This window comes from Cucurbita moschata, unplaced genomic scaffold (assembly GCF_002738365.1).
Source record: "Cucurbita moschata cultivar Rifu unplaced genomic scaffold, Cmos_1.0 Cmo_Scf00005, whole genome shotgun sequence".
NCBI lineage: Eukaryota > Viridiplantae > Streptophyta > Magnoliopsida > Cucurbitales > Cucurbitaceae > Cucurbita > Cucurbita moschata.
The window spans coordinates 3399462-3422193 of record NW_019268521.1 but is presented as its reverse complement, the minus strand read 5'-3'; the positions used below and the strand labels follow the sequence as shown (position 1 = coordinate 3422193).

General features: G+C 32.7%; 4 protein-coding genes across 13 annotated transcripts in view; 3 read left to right on the top strand and 1 right to left on the bottom strand.

Moving 5' to 3' along the window:
- The window catches only part of LOC111442614 (transmembrane protein 56-like), a 6616-nt gene extending 2005 nt beyond the window's left edge, over positions 1-4611 (top strand). For 5 of the 7 annotated variants that reach the window (XM_023080048.1, XM_023080054.1, XM_023080050.1 and 2 more), the window contains 8 exons: positions 903-1118; positions 1328-1416; positions 1493-1628; positions 1866-1940; positions 2072-2193; positions 2365-2440; positions 2550-2609; positions 4215-4611. In XM_023080048.1, the coding sequence (XP_022935816.1) occupies positions 1005-1118; positions 1328-1416; positions 1493-1628; positions 1866-1940; positions 2072-2193; positions 2365-2440; positions 2550-2609; positions 4215-4343 (801 nt within the window). In that variant the 5' untranslated portion in view covers positions 903-1004 and the 3' untranslated portion in view covers positions 4344-4611. Of the gene's footprint in view, positions 1-898; positions 1119-1327; positions 1417-1492; positions 1629-1865; positions 1941-2071; positions 2194-2364; positions 2441-2549; positions 2610-4214 lie in introns of all 7 variants that reach the window. The other 2 variants (XM_023080051.1, XM_023080052.1) reach the window with 1 other exon arrangement.
- A 211-nt stretch (positions 4612-4822) lies between these two features.
- On the bottom strand, positions 4823-8666 carry LOC111443450 (putative Myb family transcription factor At1g14600). Its single transcript, XM_023081262.1, has 5 exons — positions 8473-8666; positions 8271-8347; positions 7224-7369; positions 6104-6191; positions 4823-5171 (listed from the first exon to the last, which is right to left on the bottom strand). Exons 1-5 carry the CDS (start codon positions 8600-8602, stop codon positions 4926-4928), a joined length of 687 nt encoding a protein of 228 aa, XP_022937030.1. The 5' UTR covers positions 8603-8666; the 3' UTR covers positions 4823-4925.
- A 7331-nt stretch (positions 8667-15997) lies between these two features.
- LOC111443388 (4-hydroxyphenylpyruvate dioxygenase-like) lies at positions 15998-18995 on the top strand. Of its 3 annotated transcripts, XM_023081185.1 has the most exons (3): positions 16000-17256; positions 18226-18402; positions 18435-18787. In XM_023081185.1, the coding sequence occupies exons 1-3, from the start codon at positions 16052-16054 to the stop codon at positions 18457-18459; spliced, it is 1407 nt and encodes a 468-aa protein (XP_022936953.1). In that variant the 5' UTR covers positions 16000-16051; the 3' UTR covers positions 18460-18787. The 3 variants fall into 3 exon arrangements, with proteins under 3 accessions (XP_022936954.1, XP_022936953.1, XP_022936952.1); XM_023081186.1 differs by lacking the exon at positions 18226-18402 and having other exon boundaries at positions 15998-17177; positions 18636-18995; XM_023081184.1 differs by having other exon boundaries at positions 18226-18787.
- Positions 18996-19254: 259 nt separating this feature from the next.
- Positions 19255-20657, top strand: LOC111443392 (60S ribosomal protein L18a). 2 transcript variants are annotated; one of them, XM_023081192.1, is made up of 4 exons: positions 19255-19407; positions 19588-19703; positions 19931-19994; positions 20089-20657. In XM_023081192.1, the coding sequence occupies exons 1-4, from the start codon at positions 19393-19395 to the stop codon at positions 20428-20430; spliced, it is 537 nt and encodes a 178-aa protein (XP_022936960.1). In that variant the 5' UTR covers positions 19255-19392; the 3' UTR covers positions 20431-20657. The 2 variants fall into 2 exon arrangements, with proteins under 2 accessions (XP_022936960.1, XP_022936961.1); XM_023081193.1 differs by lacking the exon at positions 19255-19407 and having other exon boundaries at positions 19588-19790; positions 19822-19994.
- The last annotated feature ends 2075 nt before the right edge of the window (positions 20658-22732 follow it).

Genomic DNA, 22732 nt, shown 5'->3' with positions numbered 1-22732 from the left:
GGGGGGGGGGGGGGGGGGGGGCGGATAAGAAACGTATACATGGATATTTTGAAAAGGTTTCCAATTTCTAATAATCATGGAGATATTATAAGTACAAAAGATGTCTTTGTGATTTAAACAACACCAAGAGGCCATATGCTGTACACTATAGAACAAAAGAAGCCTCTATATTCCGCTTGTTTTCACATGAAATTTCATCTTTGATCCTGACAGCAGACTGGCTCCTGTGTCCTCCATGTTCCCCCTTCGTATTGTCTCTTTTGGGGTTTTAAGCAATCTTTATACATGAGGAATATTCAAGCTTGGATTACCAATATTACTTTGTAATGACTATTTAATTTATCTTCTGTCTGCTGCTTTTTGCACATTGGCGCACTATACGATTAAGAAGAATGTCAAGTATTATTCCCAAAACAATGGCAACCCTTGCTGAACACTGTTTCTTTCCCTCTGACAAATTAGTAGAAAACATAAAGTTTTCATTAGATACCATAAAATTGTAATGAGAGATGAGACATTAACCCAAGTAAAATGCCGTGGTTTGTAAAAAGTCCCTCCAGTTGGCATTGGAAGCAAAAGGATTCCACCTAGAAGAGTTTTAGAAGGTAGAAACCACTTCATTGTTTACTTATAGAAAAGGGGAAAACTACTAGTTATTAATTACAGAAGTAGAAAAGCTTCAAAAGGAGGCCTTAAACTTGATAAACCTATGGGTACCATTCCAATCATAATTCCTTAACTAGGATTCTGAGAGAACACTGCCACAATACCCTTGCCATCCATTTGGGTTGACCTCTGTAGAGTGGTGAATGTGAATAATGCTCTTGTTTCTAAATCTGCCCATGATCTCTATTATTCTTCATTATGTTGATTAAGCTACTTACCTATTCTTTTGAAGACAGATGTAAAGAGGAGGAGAAGTTAAAGAATTTGGATGAATTGGGCATCTTGTTGTTTCTTTTGAAACCATAGCATGCTGTAACCGAAGATTGAAACAAGCAATCATGTCACTTAAGTCGTATCAAAGCCAGGCTGAGCAACTACTTAAGTATCTTGTACCATCAGATCCTGTTGTACCATACATTTCCATTCCCGCAGGCATACTTGCTAGTAAATTGGTACCTCCCCGTCATTTATGGCTCTTTTATCTTGTTGAATGTGGGTCCCTTGCATGCGACTTTATCTTCAATTCAATCATCATGGTGTTAACAGGTTGATAGTAATATGCTATTAAGTAGTTTCTCTTCTTTGTGTGAGTTTGCATGTCCTCCTCCTCCTCCTCTTCTTCTTTTTGCCTGTCATTTGTAAATCATCCTTTCTTTTCCAGGTCTATGACGTAACTGATTTGATCAGCGGTGTTTACTTCAAGAGTTATTCCAACCTTTCTAGGATTCAGCGGGTGGAGTGGAACAACCGGTAAATGATCATTCCCTTCTTTGTATTGGTTTATTTATTTTTCCTGGTAATATTATTTCGTTTGCTGTTTTTACAGGGCTATGTCGACTCTCCATGCCATTTTCATCACAGCAGCGTCATTGTACATGGTGTTTTTGTCAGATCTCTTTTCTGACCGATATTTTGGCCTTATTACCTTTCGTAGTTCAACAATATCTGCATTTGGCCTGGGTGTAAGTGCGAACTCTGTACTAAATTCATATATATGTCCAACTTTTCTGTTGTTGGACGGTCTGAAAATCAACTTTCATTTTATTTCTCATGTCCACCTATTTTAATTTTAAGCTCTGTTTTAGTTGCCAACGGTAACTCCCATCACCAACCATCATTTCCATAATAGACTTAAAATTTTGCCAATCTAAAACATAATAGACTTCAAATAGATTTAAATTTTGATGATACTCCTGCAGGTGTCTGCCGGTTACTTCTTTACTGATTTGGGAATGATCTTGTGGTTTTATCCTGCACTTGGTGGAATGGAGTATGTAAGTGCGTTCTCCCTTTAAATATTGCTGGTTATTGTATATTCCTGTCATATTATCTTGTGTGTTCTTTTGGGTAAAAAGGTTATGTGGGAATTTATTGTTTGTGGAAAATCATAATGTTGTCTTTTCAGGTGCTACATCATCTCCTTTCTCTCTTAGCTGTGGCCTATGCTATGTTGACTGGTGAGGGGCAACTTTACACCTACATGGTTCTCATCTCTGAAACGACTACACCTGGAATCAATTTAAGATGGTAGTTTTCTGTTTATAAATTATCAAGTGAAATAGGGTTGATTTTGACTTCAAAATTTGTTCATATCTGTTTGTTGGTATAAAAAATGTTGAGGGAATGGTTTTATCTTTATCTTGTGTAAAGCATTTCATCAGACTAATGATGTAAAAGAAAAAAATTCCCTTTGTATAGGTACCTTGATACAGCTGGAATGAAGAAGTCAAAAGCATACCTCATAAATGGGGTTGTGATATTCTTCGCTTGGCTGGTGAGTATAAAATATCTGATTATTATATATGTATTTTGATTTTATATTTCTTTTCAATTGTGCTCCATGGAGAGTTTGGGAGCAAAGCAGTTTAACTTGTATATTACAGGTTGCCAGAATCCTTCTGTTCATGTACATGTTTTACCATGTCTACTTCCACTTGAATCAGGTATCATCAATCTCACCTTTAATCAATTGTTTGGAATAACTTTATAAAAATGCTTAAAAAGTATTTTTAATTGCTAAAAGTATTTTTATATACTCAAAAAACTCAATCCAAACATGCTTCATACTAATGGCAAAACATTAACAATCTGTTACTGGCCTTATGATAAGTTTGTCGCAGTACAAGTCTACAATTGTTTTAAAGAGACTCGTCAGCTTGCATGCATCATATGAACCATGTGTCATATACATATATTTATTTCCTTGTTTACAAATCAATAGAACATTTTTCTTTTATAAGATAGAATTAATTTGATAGATTATATGAAATTTAAAAAAATGAAAAAACATGGTTAAATTACAAGGTTAGTTTCCAAACTTTTAGATTTGTGTGAAAATGTTCTTTTAAGCTTTAAAATTATCTAATATGTCTAAAAACATTCAATTTTACGTCTTATAGAACCTTGAAAGTATCTAATGAGTCCATAAACTTTTATTTTTATATTAATAAGTTGTTTGAACTTTTAATTTTGTATTTAACCTTCTTTAAAATTCATGAACCTACTATACAAACATTATAAGTTTAATGTCTTACTGGATATATAATTTAATTTTATGACTAATATATTTGTTAATTTTAAACAAAGTTGAATATGTTATGAGTATTTATTAAACACAAAATTGAAAGTTCAAGAACTTGAATTATTTTTTAAAGATCAGACAAAAAATAAAAAATCTAGGCATCTATTAGACACTTTTTGAAACACTTTTTGAAGCTAGGAACCTATTGACAAAAGCATGAAAGCTTTGGGAGATATTTTTATGTCCTAAGTAAGAAAAAATATAGATTTGTGAACATGAGATTAGTTTAAAAGCATTCACTCATTTTCATTTACTTGACGTTGGAATTCAAATCTCCACTCTACATTTCATTTTGTGGAAATTATAGATAGACTTGAGAAGGTTTTGGGGTGTCTTTCTTTTTTTGGAAAATTTTATGATCTTTCTCAAATCAATTCATCAATTTTCAAATTTACCAACCCTTAGTTATGAAACATGGTAATGATTTATGGATATGGTGTGGGGGAGAGTCCTTAAATCATTACTTTTTGTAATTTTCAGTTTGGTATCATTCTTTTGGATCGATATCCTTTCTTGTAGTTGAGGTCTCTCTTTTTTTTTTAGCTTGTTTTTTGAAATTTTGATTTTTTTAATTTGTACTTTATTCTTTTTGCCACATAAAGTGTTTTAACAATTTCTCTCTTTGGGGTCCCTCTTGTCAAGTTGGAGTTAGTAGTTGAGACTTTTTATTGTTCGTGGCATGCGACACCAATCATGTCTTTTGGGTGAATAATTCTGTGATCATAGCTGTGTGCCATTTAAATCATAGCCTCCATCCAGTCTGATGATTACTTCTAACTTTAAATTCTCATTATTTAATAATTTAACGCTAAAACTTGTATTAAAGTTGTCAAAATATTATGACCATAGTTTATTTTCAATGATTTTTTGAAGAAATTGATGTATTTTTGTTCAATTTGGTAGAGAAAAATAAAGGAAAAACTCATGTTCTGAAGTTTGTGTTAATGCATTTCCCTTAATCATACAGGTTCTCCAGATGCACGCTTTTGGGCAGCTTTTGGTTTTCGTTGTACCATTGGTATTATCGGTCATGAACTGTATGTGGTTCGCGATAATATTCAAAGGATTGAAAAAGACATTGGCAAAGAGACAATGAAAGAGGAAAACATCTTCTGCTATTTGGGCCAACGTTGTGAGATAAGGTAGTGTTTCAAAATTCTCTTCTTCCTTGCACCACTTGTACATGTTCAAGTTGCAAATCTGTACAATTTCATGATAATTTTTAGTACATACATAGCCATTCTAGATCGAAAAATAATGGGAAAAAAAAATTAGCATTATTTAATGCATATAATGAATGATTGTTTGTTGTAGATTTACAGGATGGGATATTTGCAATCAATGCAATGCCTTTGCTGATATAATCTGTCTCTCTAGTTTGTTTCTGATTTAATTTCTCAAACTTATATATATTTGTGTCAATTTTGTTTAGTCGTGTTACTATTTAGTTTCTAAATTTTTAAGTGTCTAATAGGTTATTGAATTTTTAGTTGTCTAAAAAAATATCTAAATAAAATCATACCGGACATACCTAGTTGAAAAGAATTTTGAGACTGGTAACTTAACATTACAACAAAACAATATAATCCACAAAAAAGTGTAATAAAATACCTAATAATCCACGGAAAAAGGGCAATTAAAATAGCTAAAGCTATGAATCTCATGGGAAAGAGGGGTTTCATATTGTTAGGTCCAAATTTGTAAGGTGGGGAGGAAGGGGAAATTGTTTTAGTTGTACAAAATTGAATTGGTAAATTTGTGGGGAGGTAGAATTGGAAGAGCTGCTGACATCTTGGCCACATAATTGTTGTGTCATTGGAGAACGAGTGGGTTTGAGGGATAACGACAGTTCACAGTCACATGCTTCCTCCTGGTCGTCTAACATTTCTTCTGACATTCTGCTTTGCAAGCACGAATCTGAATCCTGCAAAATAATTCAATAAATCAATAAATAAAAAGGTTAAATGTTTAATTTCAAGTTCAGTTTTTAAGTAGTAATTAAATTTAAATTTCAAATTAAAACCAATTATGTTATTTAAAAGTTTTGTTTTAGGTTTTCAGACTCTAAAACTGGGAGTTTTTTCTGTTAAGGAAAAATGAAGTGTTTGATATGATACTAATATATGAATGAAACCAAAACAATTGAGCTTTTAAATACACTTTTTTTTTCTTTCAAAATATTAAAATTTCTTCTTGCCGTTCTTTTCTCGAACCTTCTTCCCTTCAACTTAATATTTTCTTTAAAATTCTCTTTTTTTAAAAAAGACATTTTGTTTTCGTAATAAAAGCAAAATCCAACATAAAATTAGAATAATAATAATAACAGCAGGCTAATAAATTTTTTTAAAAATTTAGCCATATAAAAAATATTTCACTCAATGGGTTTATAAGATTTTTCGTATTTTTAAAGTTCTAATCATTTAGTGTCTATATAGTTCTTAAAATTTAAAAAACTCCACTTTTAATCCTAATTTTTTAAATAAATAAATAAGAGAGAGAGAGAGAGAGAGAGAGAGAGAGAGTTTGAAGAGTCCCTGGAAATTATTCCTATTTACCAAGTATAGGATTGTACGTCCAATTAAGTGATAATCTTTTCTTGTTATATTGGGAAGGATATTTGAGATTAATGACATGCCGCTCATGCCATAAGCCATTGAAAACAAAGTGATAAAGTTTTCTTGTTTGTTTCTAGATTTAGATAAAAATATTTTTAGAAGTTTGTTATATAGAAAGCAAATTAATTGGCTGATGTATTAGGGATTTTTTTTTCAAAATTAGAAAGAAAAAAAGAAGAGTGATATGATTAAAAAATAAACTGAATACCATATTTCAAATAAAATTTGAAATGTTACTTACCTGTTGAGAAATAATGCTGTCCTTCATGATGGATGAAGATTTGTGTTCTCTTTTACTTCTGTTGAACTCTTCTTCTTCTCTCAATGTCCTGCAATATATTGAATACACATTTTTTTTATATACTACTATTTAATTAAGTTCATATTCCAAACCAGGAGAATTAAATTTCAGGTAATTCTTTTTTTATTACTTTTAGGCCATGGAAACTAAACTAAATTAAATAAAACACATTAGATATTTGTTTTCATTAAAAAAAAAATTGGATGTTTTAAACATTTCATAATCTACATGAAATTATATATATTTTCCATGTATTTCAAAACTTATTTAATTTATTTTCGCAAAACAAATTAAAGAAATAAACAGATAGGGGAGGCAATGGAAGTCGAAGACAACTAGATCGAAATTAATTAAATAAGTTTTTGAAGCCACATGCATGTAATCGATAGTATATAACGGTCTACATACGTATTAGTTTCCAAAAATAATTACAAAATACGACAAAACCATTTTATTAAAAAAAAAGTTATAATTCATATTGAAATACCGTTTGTAACCATTTAGATTTTTTTATAATGTTCTATCTTATCTAAATAATACGGTGATTCCTTAAATTTTTTTAAAAACATGTTTTTAAAAACTAATTTCTTTTTTTTAGTTTTAAATTATTGAATTCAATTTTGAAAACATCCCTAAAAATTTTTAGATAGCAAAATAATAAAAAAAAATTATAAATTTAACATTCAACGATGAAAAATGAAAAATAGAAAACAAACTATGATAAGAATTTCAGTTATTGAAATTTATACTCGACTCTTTTCAATTTTTTTATGGTCGATTTTTCCTTTCTTCAAAAAAAAAAAATTGAATTAACAAATTTTTAAAAACTACATTTCTTAATTTTAAAACTTTACTTGATTTTTTAAATTATTGATAACAAAATGAAAAAAAAAATTGTGAATAAAAATACTTTGTAAATTTAATTTTAAATAATTAAAAAAAAAAAAAGTCATCTAACAAAGTCCCGATGATTATTAAATGGGAGCAAACAAAATGAAACGATTTTTACGGTCATTATAACGGCGGTAAATGATTAGAGGAAGAAAATTGATGAACATACCCACTTGAAGAGGAGACCGAAGATAAGAAGATTTTGATATCAGAAGAGTGCAGCGTTGTTCCTCTTGTCTGCTTCGTGGCTTGTTTCAGCACTACATCCTCGAACCTACTACTACTGCCCTGCTCTAGTTTCATACTTCTGTACATCTGCCCAAAATGGATAGATAATGAATAAAAAAATGAAAAATAATGAAGAACAACAATTTTACTAGAATACAAAAAGCTATGTACACACTCACAAAGAATAATGCTTATTTACGACTCATGATTAAAAATGAGTAGCGTCGCCATGCACGAACTCGTAATGATTCTACTTCTTTTGTCTTTATTTTCATATTTAATTGAATTAAAGCCTACTTTTCTCTCCCGCTGTATGGAATGTACCTAACCAAAACTTAATTAATACAATGTTCAAATCCTACCTAGGAAGCTACTACTATTCTTATCGTCTTAGTCTGTTTGGCTTAATGCCATTTTCACATTTAGAGAGAGAGTTTACACGGCTTGGTTCAAATATTTGAGTAAATTTCTCGGAATTTTTTATTCATAATTTGTCTTTTCCGGTTATGAAAATACTTTTCATGTTCGGCTCATTAGGTTTAACAAATCAAATTTGAGTTTGTGTAATTAGGAGTTAGAAAGTTCAAATCTACTTAACAAACATGCTTGGTTTGTATAGATCCCGTATAAAATGTGCTTATTCTTTTTTTAAACTATGATTTGTGGTAGGTTTATGAGATCAGCAGACTCTAACAGGTTATACAAGTCACAAACTCCAAATTGTAAACGGAAACATCCAGTTGAAGGATTAAATAAGACCTAATCAAACAAGACCTTAATTCGTCTGTATTTGTTTTGGTATCAATTCACCATCCAAATACTGAATCAAGCATGATCGTACCGGAACTATAAATAGATTTTAAAAAATCGGAGAGGTTTTTTTTTAATGAATTGACGAGAAAATGTATCAGTAATACAAAGAAATAATCACTCGTGCGAACGATAGCGATGGAAAATTAGCGTTTATCAAAATTTAATTGAAAAGCACCTGTAAATGGCTCTTTATGTGTGATATCTTCAGTCCTTTCACTCCCATCATTTGCAGGATTCTTTTCGGCGTTGCTTCTGCAACAAGTCAGATTTCAGAAAAAAGCAATCAAGATTCCAATACGGACGCATACACTCTTTCTGAAACAGTTTTCTGTTTCAAAGCGTGATGAAAGTAAACAAACCTAATAAATACAACTTACGATTTCTTCCGCCAAGGATCTCGACGGTCTGAACGAAGTACCGATGAAGCTCCGGCGTCCACCGCAGCCGCGGCAGTTCCGATTTATTATACTGTCTAACTCCGATTCTCTCCGATGAACAGGACTTCATCTTCTTTTGCCGAAAAACGAAGAAATCTAACTATGACGATTACTTGAAGCAGAAGAATACTGAATCGTCATACAAAAACAGATGAAGACTAAGAGGAAATGGATCCAACGATCGATATAATCGCTATATAAAATCAGATGAAGACGAAGAGGAAATCGATCGACCGATCAATATAATCGCTATATAAAATCAGATGAAGACGGTATAAACTCTGAAATTCTCCTCAAATTCGTCTATGGAGCTACAGAAATCGAAGCGAAGAGATAATCTGAGGCGGGAAGCAGCAATTGTGGAAAGCGGAAACCGAAAATCCTCTCTAGTCTAACGCCCTAGACTTTCACACTACGTAGTTTTTATGAACTTCCTTTTCATGTTTTTCTCCTTTTATATTCGGTCTTATAATTCATTTTGAAAAATTCCTTTCGTATTTAATATATATATTTATATTTAATATAATGCTTTAAGCTTCTATTTTTTGAAAACTTCCCTCCATACTTAATAAATGCTTTAAGCATTTTTTAATTCTTTTTTAAAAAAACCTTTTTTAAGTAAATATTTATTTACAACAAATTTTTGGCTAAGTGTATGATTTAATTTTTAATGTTCCAACATTTTTTCAATTTACACTATATTTTTTAAAAAATAAAATATTGTATTTAGCCAAACTATTATATTTTTATTTCATATTAATTGTGATATCTGTTGCGGAGGAGAACGAAACTCGGTTTATAAGGGTGTGGAAACATTTTCCCAGCAGACGCATTTTCAAGTCTTGAAGGAAAGCCTAAAGAGGACAATATCTGCTAGCGGTGGGCTTGAGCCGTTACAAATGGTATTAGAGCCAGACACCGAACTATGTGCCAGTGAAGAGGCTCTTCCCCGAAGGGGGTAGACACGAGGCGGTGTGCCAGTTGTTGGATGATGGAAGTCCCACATCGACTAATTTAGGGTGTAATCATGGGTTTATAAGTGAGGAATACTAACTCCATTGGTACGAGGCATTTTGGGGAAGCCCAAAGCAAAGCCATGAGAGCTTATGCTCAAAGTGGACAATATCATACCATTGTGGAGAGCCGTGTTCGTCTAACATGGTATCAGAACCATGCCCTAAACCTAGTCGTGCCACTAGATTGGTAAATCCTCAAATCCTCAAAGGTGAATTAAACTATTATTTTTAATATAAAATTGTGAAAATGAGAGATTGAACCTCGATTTCACGAGTTTATCCATTTACATCGTCGTTTTATACTTAAAATCTCGAATATTTAATAAATAATTTGAACAAATACAAAAATATATTAATACGAAAATAGTTTTATTAACTCGAGCCATTGTGAAGTCTCCCAGGTTGGAGAGGAAAACGAAACATTCCTTCAAAGAGTGTGGAAACATCTCCCTAGTAAACATGTTTTGAAATCGTGAGGCTGACGTCAGGTCAAAGAGACAATATCTGCTAGTAGTGAGTTTGAGCTGTTACAAATGGAGGAAAAACGAGCAATAGGGTGTGGAAGCCTCCTCTTACTAGATGCATTTTAAAATCTCTGAAGGAAGACTTGGAATGTTACAATATCAGAGCTAGACATCGGCCGTTGTGCCAACAAAGACGCTCATTGAGCCCCCAAGGCAGGAGGATTATGAGGTCCCACATCGGTTGGAAAATGAAGCATTCCATGCACATCGGGCAGACGCTCATTGAGCCCCCAAGGCAGGAGGATTATGAGGTCCCACATCGGTTGGAAAATGAAGCATTCCATGCACATCGGGCAATGTAATTTTTAAAATAAATATTTATAGTCTGGAAATTTTTGTAACGACCCAGATCCACCGCCAGCAAATATTGGAGTTTCCCTTTCGGGCTTCCCAGATCCACTGCCAGCAGATATTATCCTATTCCGCTAGCCGATATTGTCCTCTTTGGGCTTTCTCTTTCGATCCCAAATATTGTCCTCTTTGACCTTTCCCTTTCCGGCTTCCCCTCAAGCTTTTCACACACTTATGAAGTGTGGTTTATTCTCTTCCCCGACCAATGTGGGACATCACAAAATAAAATAATTTTAAAACACTAAAATAAAACTTAACCAAAAAAATAAAATAAAATTTAAAACAAGAGTGGGAAATTAGAAGTCAAAGGCGTAAACTAAAAGAAAGCCAAAGAGCCAAAGAAAGTGATCAAATTCTCCTTTTTTTTGTCTATCAAAAATTTGGTGTGTCAATTAAAGACGGTGCCTACTTTTGTACCCATCTCTCCCATTTCAAAACCTAAGAAAAACATTTAGCCTTTCACTTCCAAAAATTTCCTTTTTTTTAATGTCTTATATGGTGAGCCGACATCGATTACGTCTATGCCCATACAAATGTAGGATCTCCGGTCATGTCCTTTTGATCTCGATAAACAAACCTTTTATATTATATGATTAGATTGACATCTAACACGTACGTTTATATTCACACTATAATACGACCAATCATCCCACTTCGACAACTTTTTCACGTGCATCCTCCATAATTTTACTTACATATATTCAAAAAAACCCGATGACGCAAAAAACTCGATCAACCCAACTCAATTCGTATGATTTTAGTTGAATTATAAATTTATTATTAATTTTGTAAAATACATTTTCACTCATATATATTTTACGAACAAGTAAATTTATTAAAACTAAAAATTTGAATAAATGACCGAACAATTCGAACTATCCAAACTCAAATATTTTATAGTTGGGTGGAGTCAAATTTATTATTCAATAAAGATTATTTGAGATGTCGACCAATTGGATTTGGTCAATCGGACCTAATCCAACCTCCAAACACTACTAGTTTTGCTCGTTTAATTATAAATACAATCTCCCGTCGAAAAAAATAACTATATATTATATGATTAGGATAAAACCCGATACACGTTAACTATTCTTTCGTTTTATAGCACTTTCATTATTAAAATAGATCATACAATAAATTTCAAAAAAAAAAAAAAAAAACCTTATTATTACCATAAATATATTTTTTTAAAAAATCAATTTTTCAACGGTCATTCATTTCCAAATGAGTTGTCATGAAAAGTTGCACCAATTATTTATGTCTTCTCAATTTGATTGCCGATTGGTGTGTATCATTTTTCTCATGACAAACTTACAAATTTTAATTTTATTGTCAATTTCATTGACTCATTCAACATTTTGACCACATTTTATAGATTTATTACCAAATAAATAAATAAATAAAATGAATATATAATATATATATATATATATATATATATATATATATTGTAAATAATTATTTCCAACAACATGATTTTTTTATATGATTTTTGTTAGCTAATTTTCTCGTAATATAATAATTATTAATAATATTAATTCATTTTTATCCGTGTCTAGCTTCATAATTGATGAAATCGTAAATTTCTTAAAAAAGAAACGTCTCTCAAGAGAATTTTGACTTTTTAGTCGCAAAAAAAATTATAAACATATATTATTCAAAAAGGTTAAAGAATATTTTAAGTATAATTTTGGATAAGACAAATTTAATAATAGTAAGATATTGAAATTGGTGTATATTTAATTATTTATAGAATTTTTTAAAGATAAATGACTGAATTTTCATATACATTTTGCTTTAGATTTTTTTGGGTCAAATATAATATTTAATGTTTTTTTTTGTCATATATCTCAATTTCATACCTTATTCTTCCAAGCAATTAATGAATTCCAATATTATTATTATTATTATAAATACCAATAAATTCAACTCAATAATTTTTTTGCTTCTTTGTTGAATGGAATGCTTGGAGGAGCATTTAATGCTGAAGGGTTTTAAGAGGACAAATATTAATTAACTTTTAAAAAAAAAATCATATTAAATAAAGAAATAATTAAATTCCTTTGAATATAACATTCTAACCTTTTGAAATTATTATATTTCACTTTCAATTACAAAAATATGTACTTTTTAGTAAATTTTTTTATGGTAATATAATTAATTATTTATTTTAGTAATTGTAGTTAAAAATATATATGTTAATTAACCATAATTAAAACGACAAAATTATTCGAATCGAACGTTAAATAATATCGTCCAAAAATTTGTAGAGTCAAAATGCTAAAAATTAATTAATCGGTGCACATTTCAATAAATAAAATATTGATTATTAGTTTAAATATGAGAATAAAAATTAATTTAAAAATTACATAAAGGGCAATATTTTAATAAAATAAAAGGTGGGAATAATGTGAAATAAGCAGCAAAAAAACGTTGTTAGCCCTTTGAAAACTTTGACTACTTTTGTAAATTTCTCTAAAGAATTATTTTTTTATTAATTAAAAAAAATATTACCATAATTAGATATTGTAGTAAATAAATAATTGGATTAATTTTAATTAAAAACGATTTGTTTTTCTTTTTTCGATAAATTATGGATCTATTTTTAAATGGTGTTAATGAATTAATGAATTATTATTTATATTTTACGGAAATAAAATAAAATATTATTTATATATAAAGTCGAGGAAAAAGAAATTAGATTTTTGTTCTTTCTCCACAACCGACCAATTCCAAATTTAAAGATTAAAAAAAAAAACTAATTAATATGTTGGTTCATTTGTCGTTTCCATTTTTTTAAAATTTTATTATTATTTAGCTAACAAAACACGAGTACAAATGTAGAGTTGTTAAAATTTAAATTTAATTAAAATATTAAATAAACTATAATACATCGTTGTTTTAATTTGTTATTTATTATTTATTTTGAAATTAATTGTTTAATTTTAATTAAAGGTTAATGATAAAATAAAAATATTTTTTTTTATTTTGATTCCAAATTATTATTTTTAATTATATATATATATATATATATATATATATATTAAAATACAAAAATGGAAAAAGTTAATAAGTTGCTTTTTTTAGGTGCGAAAAAAACGAAAATAGAGAAAGAAAGGAAAACGTGATACAAGCCTATCAAGCTCTAAAAGTTGGAAAAGAACAGCTCACTCAAATCCCCACGTGCTTTTTAAACTTAAATTTTGTGTTTGGATTGAAAATACAATAGAGGGACAGAGTCATAATTATTGTTGACAAAACTTTTCATGAGGAAAATTTAGAGAAGTTGAATAATATATAAGTTAAATGAACACGACTCTTCACAATGGTATGATATTGTCCACATCGAGTGGTGATTATAAACTCATAATTATCCTCTAAATTAGCTGAGATGGGACTTATATCGAGAATTCAAAATTTTTTTTAATGCATGTAATCTTTTTAATATTACTCTTGATTGTTGTATTTAAAAATAATGCGAGTTTATAAAAATAAAATTTTAAATTTATTATATTTTGGTCTCTATTAATTTAATATTTAAATTAAAATAATAACTATTTTAATTAGTTTTTATTTTTTCAATCAATTTTAACAAATTATTGGTGAACACAATCTCGTGTCAAATAAGTTAAAGACGATCGCGAAAAGAAGATAGATTTAAAATAAAAAATTATAAGAACTAAAATTTGATAATCTATATTTTTATTTACATTTATTACATTTTGTAGAAGAAATGCACCTTTTGAAAAAAATGACACAAAAAAAAAAGAAAAAAAAAAGGTTTGATTTTGATGGAAGACTTTTGGTTGCAAATTCATGCATATGCCACCATTTTAATGGAAGATATTACTATGCATATTCGGCGCCTACCTTTAAAAGATTTTTTAGCCCTATATTTAATTCGGTATATACTTCATTTCTTCTCGTAATTACCATTATTTTTTATTTTTTAACTAATTATAATTTAGATATGACAATTTTAAAAGAAAGAATGACCCGTCATAATCATCATTATTACTGCGACTGACATATAGTACTAAAGTCGTCGAACGTTTAGACTTATTTCTAGAAATTTTGGGAACAGACAACCATACAGTAAAATCGTCACGTCTAGACTTATTGAAAAATTAGGGTTTATTTGTGAATTTTTAAAAAATTAATTGAATAAATTTCATAGTTTTTAATAAATTGAGAAGAAAAAAAAAGTTTTAAAAATATATAAAAATTAAAATATCAAGAAGTTTGTTTCTAAAATAAAAAATTTTAAAAATTATTTTTTAAAATATGATTTTAGTCAAAATGTAAGTATTTATTTATTTTTATTATTTTATAATATAATATTCTTTGCATCAAAATTTTCTGCCTCAACTGCTCCTCCAACTTTTTCAAACTTTCTACTTTGAAATAAATAAATAAATAAAAAATTGAGCAAGTTGGGATTGTAAAATGACGAAAATGCCACCACTCATCAACTAATTATTAGGTAACTCTCCTTCCATCTTCTAACCTCATCCAAATTTCCATTTTGACCAAAATGACCAAAATGCCACTACTCATCAACTAAGTATTGGAAAGGCCCATTTCTCCTAAGCCCAATAGGCCCAATAACAAAATAAAAAGGCCCAATAGGACATGAATAAAAAATCCAACCCACATTTTGTAGCGCGCTAATTTTGTAATGTATTTGAAAATTTTTATTTTTATTATTCTCGTAACGTATCATCGAGATACTTGTTTCAACGTCGATCAAGCTCATGAATTTATCGACGACGGTTGTTGATGATTTACGATTTTAAGGTTAATTCCATGTATATTAAATTTTAAGTTGACGGGTTGTGATAAATTTAAGTACATCAATAGTGTAACGCCTACGATGTTTCGGTTCAATTTTAGGTCAAATAAGGGATGAATTGGTGCCTAATACGACACACCAATATGATGCTAGTTTAGGTCAAATAAAGAGAATGTCTCGTTTATCGAGAGGTTAGCCTAGAGTTTCTAGTTGCTTCCAGTATTGATCCCGAGAGCATTCTCACAAATCTCACTAATAGATGATAAGTGAAATTGATTGGATGAGAAGGTGAAGGAGGGGAAGACAACGTCTTCACGACAAATAGAAGTTCAAATGAGCTGCAATCTGTTCAATTTGTCATCGACAATCTTTCGTTACAACTTTATGAATGTATATAAATGTCGTTATATTGGTCGATCCGATGTTCATACATAAATGGAAACTTTATAATTGACCGTTAATAGTTTTGATTTTAAATTTTATAAAAAGATATTATATAAAAAAATTTAATACTAATATTTTAGCAATCTATCGTTTTTTTTTTTTTTTCTCACGGACTCATAAATTTCTCCGTCACGGTACTGACACCACGCGCCAACGCGCCAAAAAATTCTTTTGCCTGAGCACGTCCTGGCATTCGATAATACTTGCCACGTCGGTATTCCAGACAACTTAAGCCCACGTGTCAAGGTGGCTATTAGAGAAACAATGTGTGCCAATTATAAGACGCCACGTGGAAAAGATCACTCCTTGTATATGATCTTCCCGTGATCCACGGGATATTTCCATTTCCACAACACACAAAAGAGGAGGAGAAGAAACACTGAAGCAGCGCCATGGAGAAAGATGTCGAAAAGGCCAGAGCTCTGACGGAGGCGACGGCGACGGCGGCAGCAGCGGATGGAATCACTGCCGAGTCGGAGTTCACGCTTAAAGGATTCAGGAACTTCGTTCGAACGAATCCGAAGTCGGATCGGTTTAAGGTTAAGTGGTTCCATCACGTTGAGTTCTGGTGCACCGATGCTACAAACGCCGCTAAGAGATTCTCCTGGGGTCTTGGTATGCCGATTGTGGCTAAATCGGATCTCTCCACTGGAAATATGACTCATGCTTCTTATCTTCTCCGCTCCGGCCAGCTTTGCTTCCTCCTCACCGCACCTTATTCGCCCTACATTGCTGCCGCCGCAAACCTCAGTCCGGAATCTACTGCTTCGATTCCTAGTTTCGACCATTCCGCCTGCCGTGCCTTCGCCGGTAGACACGGATTAGGCGTTCGAGCAATCGCTCTAGAGGTCGAGGACGCCGAGATCGCATTCAGAACCAGCGTCGCACACGGCGCGAAACATTCGTGCCCTCCGATTGTTCTCGAAAATCGCGCCGTTGTCTCTGAAGTCCACTTGTACGGCGACGTCGTTTTGCGTTACATTAGCTACAAAAATCCTGTTCCTAGCGATGATGGCGAGAACAAACCAGACGTATGGTTCTTGCCAAAATTCGAGGCCATGGAGGAGAATTCTTCGTATTCGCTCGATTTCGGGATTCGAAAACTGGACCATGCAGTCGGAAATTTGACGGAGTTGGGACCGGCGGTCTCTTACTTGAAAGGATTTACTGGATTCCACGAGTTTGCAGAGTTCACTGCGGAGGACGTGGGGACGAGCGAGAGCGGATTGAATTCGGTGGTTCTAGCGAACAATGAGGAAACGGTTTTGCTACCATTAAACGAGCCTGTGTACGGAACGAAGCGAAAGAGTCAAATCCAGACGTATTTGGAGCACAATGAAGGAGCAGGAGTTCAGCATTTGGCATTGATGAGTGAGGATATTTTCAGAACCTTGAGGGAGATGAGGAAGCAAAGTGGCGGTGGTGGATTCGAGTTCATGCCGACGCCGCCACCGACGTATTACAAGAATCTGAAGAGCAGGGCGGGAGATGTGCTGACGGATGAACAGATTAAGGAGTGTGAAGAATTGGGGATTCTGGTGGATAGAGATGATCAAGGAACTTTGCTTCAGATCTTCACCAAACCTGTGGGAGATCGGTACGTGATTAATTGCTTTTCTTAAAAACCAGGGCGTTTTTTCCTCTGCTATCTTCATTACTACTTCAAAATTTTGCTGAATTTTTCCATATTATATCTTCATAGTTGTAGTCTCTGTATATAACATTGCTTGGTTGCTTCCCTATAAGCTTTTGAGCTGCAAAGTTCTTAGTGAAATTGTAATAGCCCAAGCCCACAACGGTCAGGTATTGTCTCCGTAGGAAGGTTTTCCGTTCCGTGCTTCCCTTTTTGGACTTTCCTTTCCGGGTTTACTTCACTTTTGAGCTGCAAAGGCTGTAGTGAAATTGTAACGGCTCAAGTCCACAAGCATCATATATTGTCCTTTTTAGGCTTAGCTTCCCTCTTTGGACTTTCCCTCCCAGGCTTCCTTCGCTCTTGAGCTACAAAGGTCGTAGTGAAATTGTAACCGTCCAAACCCACACCTAGCAAATACTGTTCTCTTTCGGCTTTCCCTTCCACGCTTTTTCTCAAGGTTGTGCTACAGAAAGGTTTCTACACCCTTACGAGAAATGATGCTTCATTCTCCTCTCCAACTAATGTGTGATCTCACAATCCACTCCCTTGGGGGCCAGCGTCCTCACTACCACACTGCCACCGATGTCTAGCTCTGATACCATTTGTAACAACTCAAACCCATCGTTAGTAGATATTGTATTCTTTGTGCTTTCCCTTCCGGGTTTCCCCTCATCTGCTAGGGAGAGGTTTTCACACCCTTATCAGGAATGCTTCATTTTCCTCCCGACCAATACGAGATCTCATAAAAATTGTCCTGTTTTCTCGAGGTCGATGATGATCCCGTCAGTGGTAGCATAGATCTATAGGCATAGGTGTTTCTAACCAATCAAAGCTGTAGTACGTGATATTTTATTTACACTTATTGTATTTTGGTCATGTGTTGGTAGATTTAATCCATATAGCTCATAAGTTCATATACATATTTGTGTGCAGACCCACCATATTTATTGAGATAATCCAGAGAGTGGGATGCATGATGAAGGACGATGAGGGGAAAGTGTATCAGAAAGGAGGGTGTGGTGGCTTTGGAAAAGGAAACTTCTCGGAGCTCTTCAAATCCATCGAGGAATACGAGAAGACACTTGAACCCAAACCAGTTGCTGAACCATCTCCATCCAATATTATAACGTCAAAACACGAATTCTGACCGTCCAAGCTCATCACTAGTCTAGATAAGATGGTGCCCTGAATTCTAAATGTCGGGACGAGCAAGAGCAAATTGAAGCCGTTGGTTCGGGTGAACAATGAGGAAATGATTTTGCTACCATTGAACGACTCGGTGTTCGGAACGAAGCGAAAGAGTCAAATATTACAAGAATATGAAGAGCAGGGCGGGAGTGTAAGTGAGTGAAGGGTTGGTGTTGTGGTGGATACAGATGATCCCTATGATTTAAAAGTTTCAAATTTAGTTTGTGTTAAATTTTCTATTTTGGTGTATATTTATATCTATGTTTTGTTATTTATGTTATGGAGCAACCTCGAACTTCATAAGTCAGTCCCCTGTCGGTGAGACGAGGAGGAACACCGACCATACGTGGAGGGTATGGACTTTCGAGTTTTATCTCAACTTGAGACACGTGCATTTTCGCTCCAACTAATGAGGTACATCAAATTACTATAGGTTTAGCAATTCTCTATCTAACGAACGATAATGTATGCAAACTATTTTAGCTCAGCTCGACATCAACATGATTTATCACGTACTTTATTATCAAATAAGCCCTTTTAAATACTTATTTGGACGACTCAAATCTCTATTTATATGTTAAATTTGACTTTGTTTGAAATTAAATTGAAATTCATATACATTCGAAGTTGAAATTGAAATTAAGCCTTAACTATAAGTTTATACCAGTAAATTAAATTGAAATTAAATTGAAATTCATATACATTTGAACATGCCACAAATGAATAATTCAGACATTTCAAATGGGCCGGGCCGGTTAGACACTTGTTCGGCCCAGTTGTGGAGTAGCAGTTTAGGGTTTTACTTCGTTCTCTCAACACGAGTCTAAAGCTTTGCAGCATTTCGGGTATCGGGCGTCGAGGGGATCAAATCAAAGCACCGGTGCCGATCTCTCTCAGATCCTCGAGTTCAAGATGGTCACATTCAGAGTAAGAATATGAACACTCAAATCTTCTCGATTCGAATTTTCTTTTCCATAATTGTTTTTGTAACATTTTCTTCTGTGATAAGAATGCGTTCTAGTTGTTCATTGGATTCGCATCTCCCAATTGGAAGTGAATTTGCTAGGTTTTGATCTGTTTTTTCATTTTTTTTTTTCTCTTTCGCAGTTTCATCAGTACCAGGTCGTGGGGAGGGCTCTTCCTTCTGAAGCGGATGAGCATCCGAAGATCTATCGAATGAAACTTTGGGCTACCAACGAGGTCCGCGCCAAATCCAAGTTCTGGTATGTTCTTCAATCCGTCAATGTTGATCTATCGTTTTGTTTAGTTGTTCGGGAGAAAATGTAGCGGAAGAACGAGAGTTCGAATCGTTATGCTGATCTTGATTCTATAGTCCAAGGTTTATTAGTGGATTTGTTGTTTTCGACGTGATTCTTTCTACAAATTCACGAGATTTTGAAGGAATCTGTGTAGCTTGATCCATGTTCTTTTCATCCTCGCATCTGGATAGGTACTTTTTGAGGAAGTTGAAGAAAGTTAAGAAGAGCAATGGTCAAATTCTTGCCATTAATGAGGTATTATTACTCGCTTAGTTCCTTCTTACGTTGCTCCATGTTCTAAATCATAATACAATCAATAATCTTCTCGTGTTCATATTGCAATTTGTAGATCTTTGAAAAGAACCCAACCAAGATCAATAACTATGGCATTTGGCTGCGGTACCAGAGCCGAACTGGTTACCACAACATGTACAAGGAGTATCGGGACACGACATTGAACGGTGCTGTCGAGCAGATGTATACCGAGATGGCTTCGCGCCATAGGGTTAGGAGCCCGTGCATCCAAATCATTAAGACAGCGACTGTTCCTGCAAAGCTCTGCAAGAGGGAAAGTACGAAGCAGTTCCATGACTCAAAGATCAAATTCCCCTTGGTGTTTAAGAAGGTGAGGCCACCCACCAGGAAGCTCAAGACGACATACAAGGCATCTAGGCCCAACTTGTTCATGTAATTCTGCTCATCTTTATCTTCTCTTTATTATTGACATGGGTAGTTTATAGAAACTTGGAGAAGTAGATGAAATTTCTGCACAAAAAAAAAAAAAAAGAAAAAGAAAAAACCTTTCGTTTTTCTTGCACAATTGTTACTCTTCTTTGGAGGTTGTGAGGTGATTTTGACAATTTTGGTTGGATTAATTTAAAGCAAATTTTTAAGGGTTTGTTTCTGAATTGTTGGAAATTGCAGTCTTGAATTGTTTTATTTGGTATTTGGTCTCAAAACATTTCAATCATGCAGTGATTTTTTTAAGTAAAATTTTCTTCTCTCATGAGTTTGGCCTAATTCAAAAGGGATATTGTCTCTTGCCAACCGAATCCAACTAAATTGATTGTTCTATTTGATCTGTTTTCTTGTACATGAATTTTTTTGGTTAGTTAGTAGGGATGATCTTGATCAAACCAATATTATAACATTAACAAACTGGTTGAGTTTAAATAAATAAGAATTTTGTGATGCATTTTTACCTCCTACAGTTTTGACGGATTGCTTAGCCCCGTTCATCTTCTGCGCAAGAGCACTCATAAAATAGACTTTCTAGAGATCCCCAAGCCAAGCCCCGTTCATCTTCTGCGCAAGGCTCATAAAATAGACTTTCTAGAGATCCCCAGTGACCAATCAAATAATGCTAATGATCCAATAAATCAATCTCGAATGACCGGTCAAAGATTGCTACTGACACAATAAGTCCAACATTGATCTAATAAGTCCAACATTAATTCCTTTAGACGAGTCATTTGGGCAAATACATCCATAATGACTAGACTAAAATTGTATCTCGTATCCGAAAAGTAGCCGTTCCGGTCAATCCTCATGATAACTCAATTTTCTCTCCCCTGAACTATTTGTGCCAGTGAAATTGAGTTAACTATTTGTGTCAGTGAAATTGAGTTGGTTGAGTTGGTTTATGGATTGTCGATCAATCTCAGAAATTGGAAATGGGCTTCATGGGCCCATAATGCAAGAGAGCCCAATTTGAAAAGTACAGATGGACCCATTCAGAAATGGCAAAATGGGCTTTTTCATGGGCCTATAAAGCAAGAAGATATCCCAATTTGAAGTATAGAAATGGGTCCATTCGGAAAATTGCAAAATGGGCTCTTTGTCACAGGCCCATAAAGCAAGAAGATAGCCCAATTTGAAAAGTACAGAAATGGGCTCGTTACAGAAATTGCAAAATTCATAATTTTTTCATAATTACAAAATACCCAAATTTTCTTAACTCTTAATAATCAACTTAATCAGCCTTATAAAGTTCTCCATCATCTTAAAATTTAAAATTTAAGTCATTAATCTAATCATAAGAACTTAGGTAAAATATCAATTTGATGTCATGTTGAATCATTTGCACCAACTTTTCTTTTTATTCATGATGAACAATAACACAATAATAACTTCCTTTCCCTTTTTTTCTTTTTCTTTTTCTGTTTAAACTTTAGATTAATGTTCAAAAGAAATATGATAAAAATGAGTGGAAGAGAAGAAATTAATTAGAATGGTCAAAATTTAAAGTTTATATATATATATTTATAAAGTAAATGCGAGGTATTTAGTCCTTGTTTATAAAAAAAACATAATTAATTGTTCACGTGCTCTCCCACATATATTTTTTGTATCAACCCTAATGTAGAACCGATTAAGACAGATTATCGACCAAGACTTAGATATTTGACTCCCATCACTTCACACGTCGTTGAACTAAAAGAAAAATTTTAGCACTCTCTCTATCATTCTTTTTCAACGTGTATGTATTGTTATGTCATATTTCTCTCAAAAGCTAGTTAGCTAGAACAACTCAAAAGGTAGGCCTTTATGGAAACTTGATGATTAAATGTCATTTTGGATGTTTGCTACTATCCTTTTTCATTTGTCACTGCAATAGAGAGAGTTTATAGTTAAATGTGCATCTTTCATTGAAGTTTGAAATTAAGTAATTTTATTAAAATTCATACTTTAGTCTTGGTTAAATTACAAGTTTAGTATATCAACTAAATTTATCATAGAATTTCCAAACTAATTAGATATTTTTAAAGTTATACAGTCTAGAGACCTATTAAATATTAAAGCGTATAAACTTTTAAACACAAACTTCGAACTAAATTGGACCCATTTTAAAACTTTAATAAACATGAACTAATAATCTCATAAACATGTGGGCAAGACATTATATTCAATCAAGTATTTTGGTTTCCTTTATTAAAGAGACAAAGAGAGAAAAGGTGTTCTAGTAGTTAGTTAGATGATGCTAATCACTACTT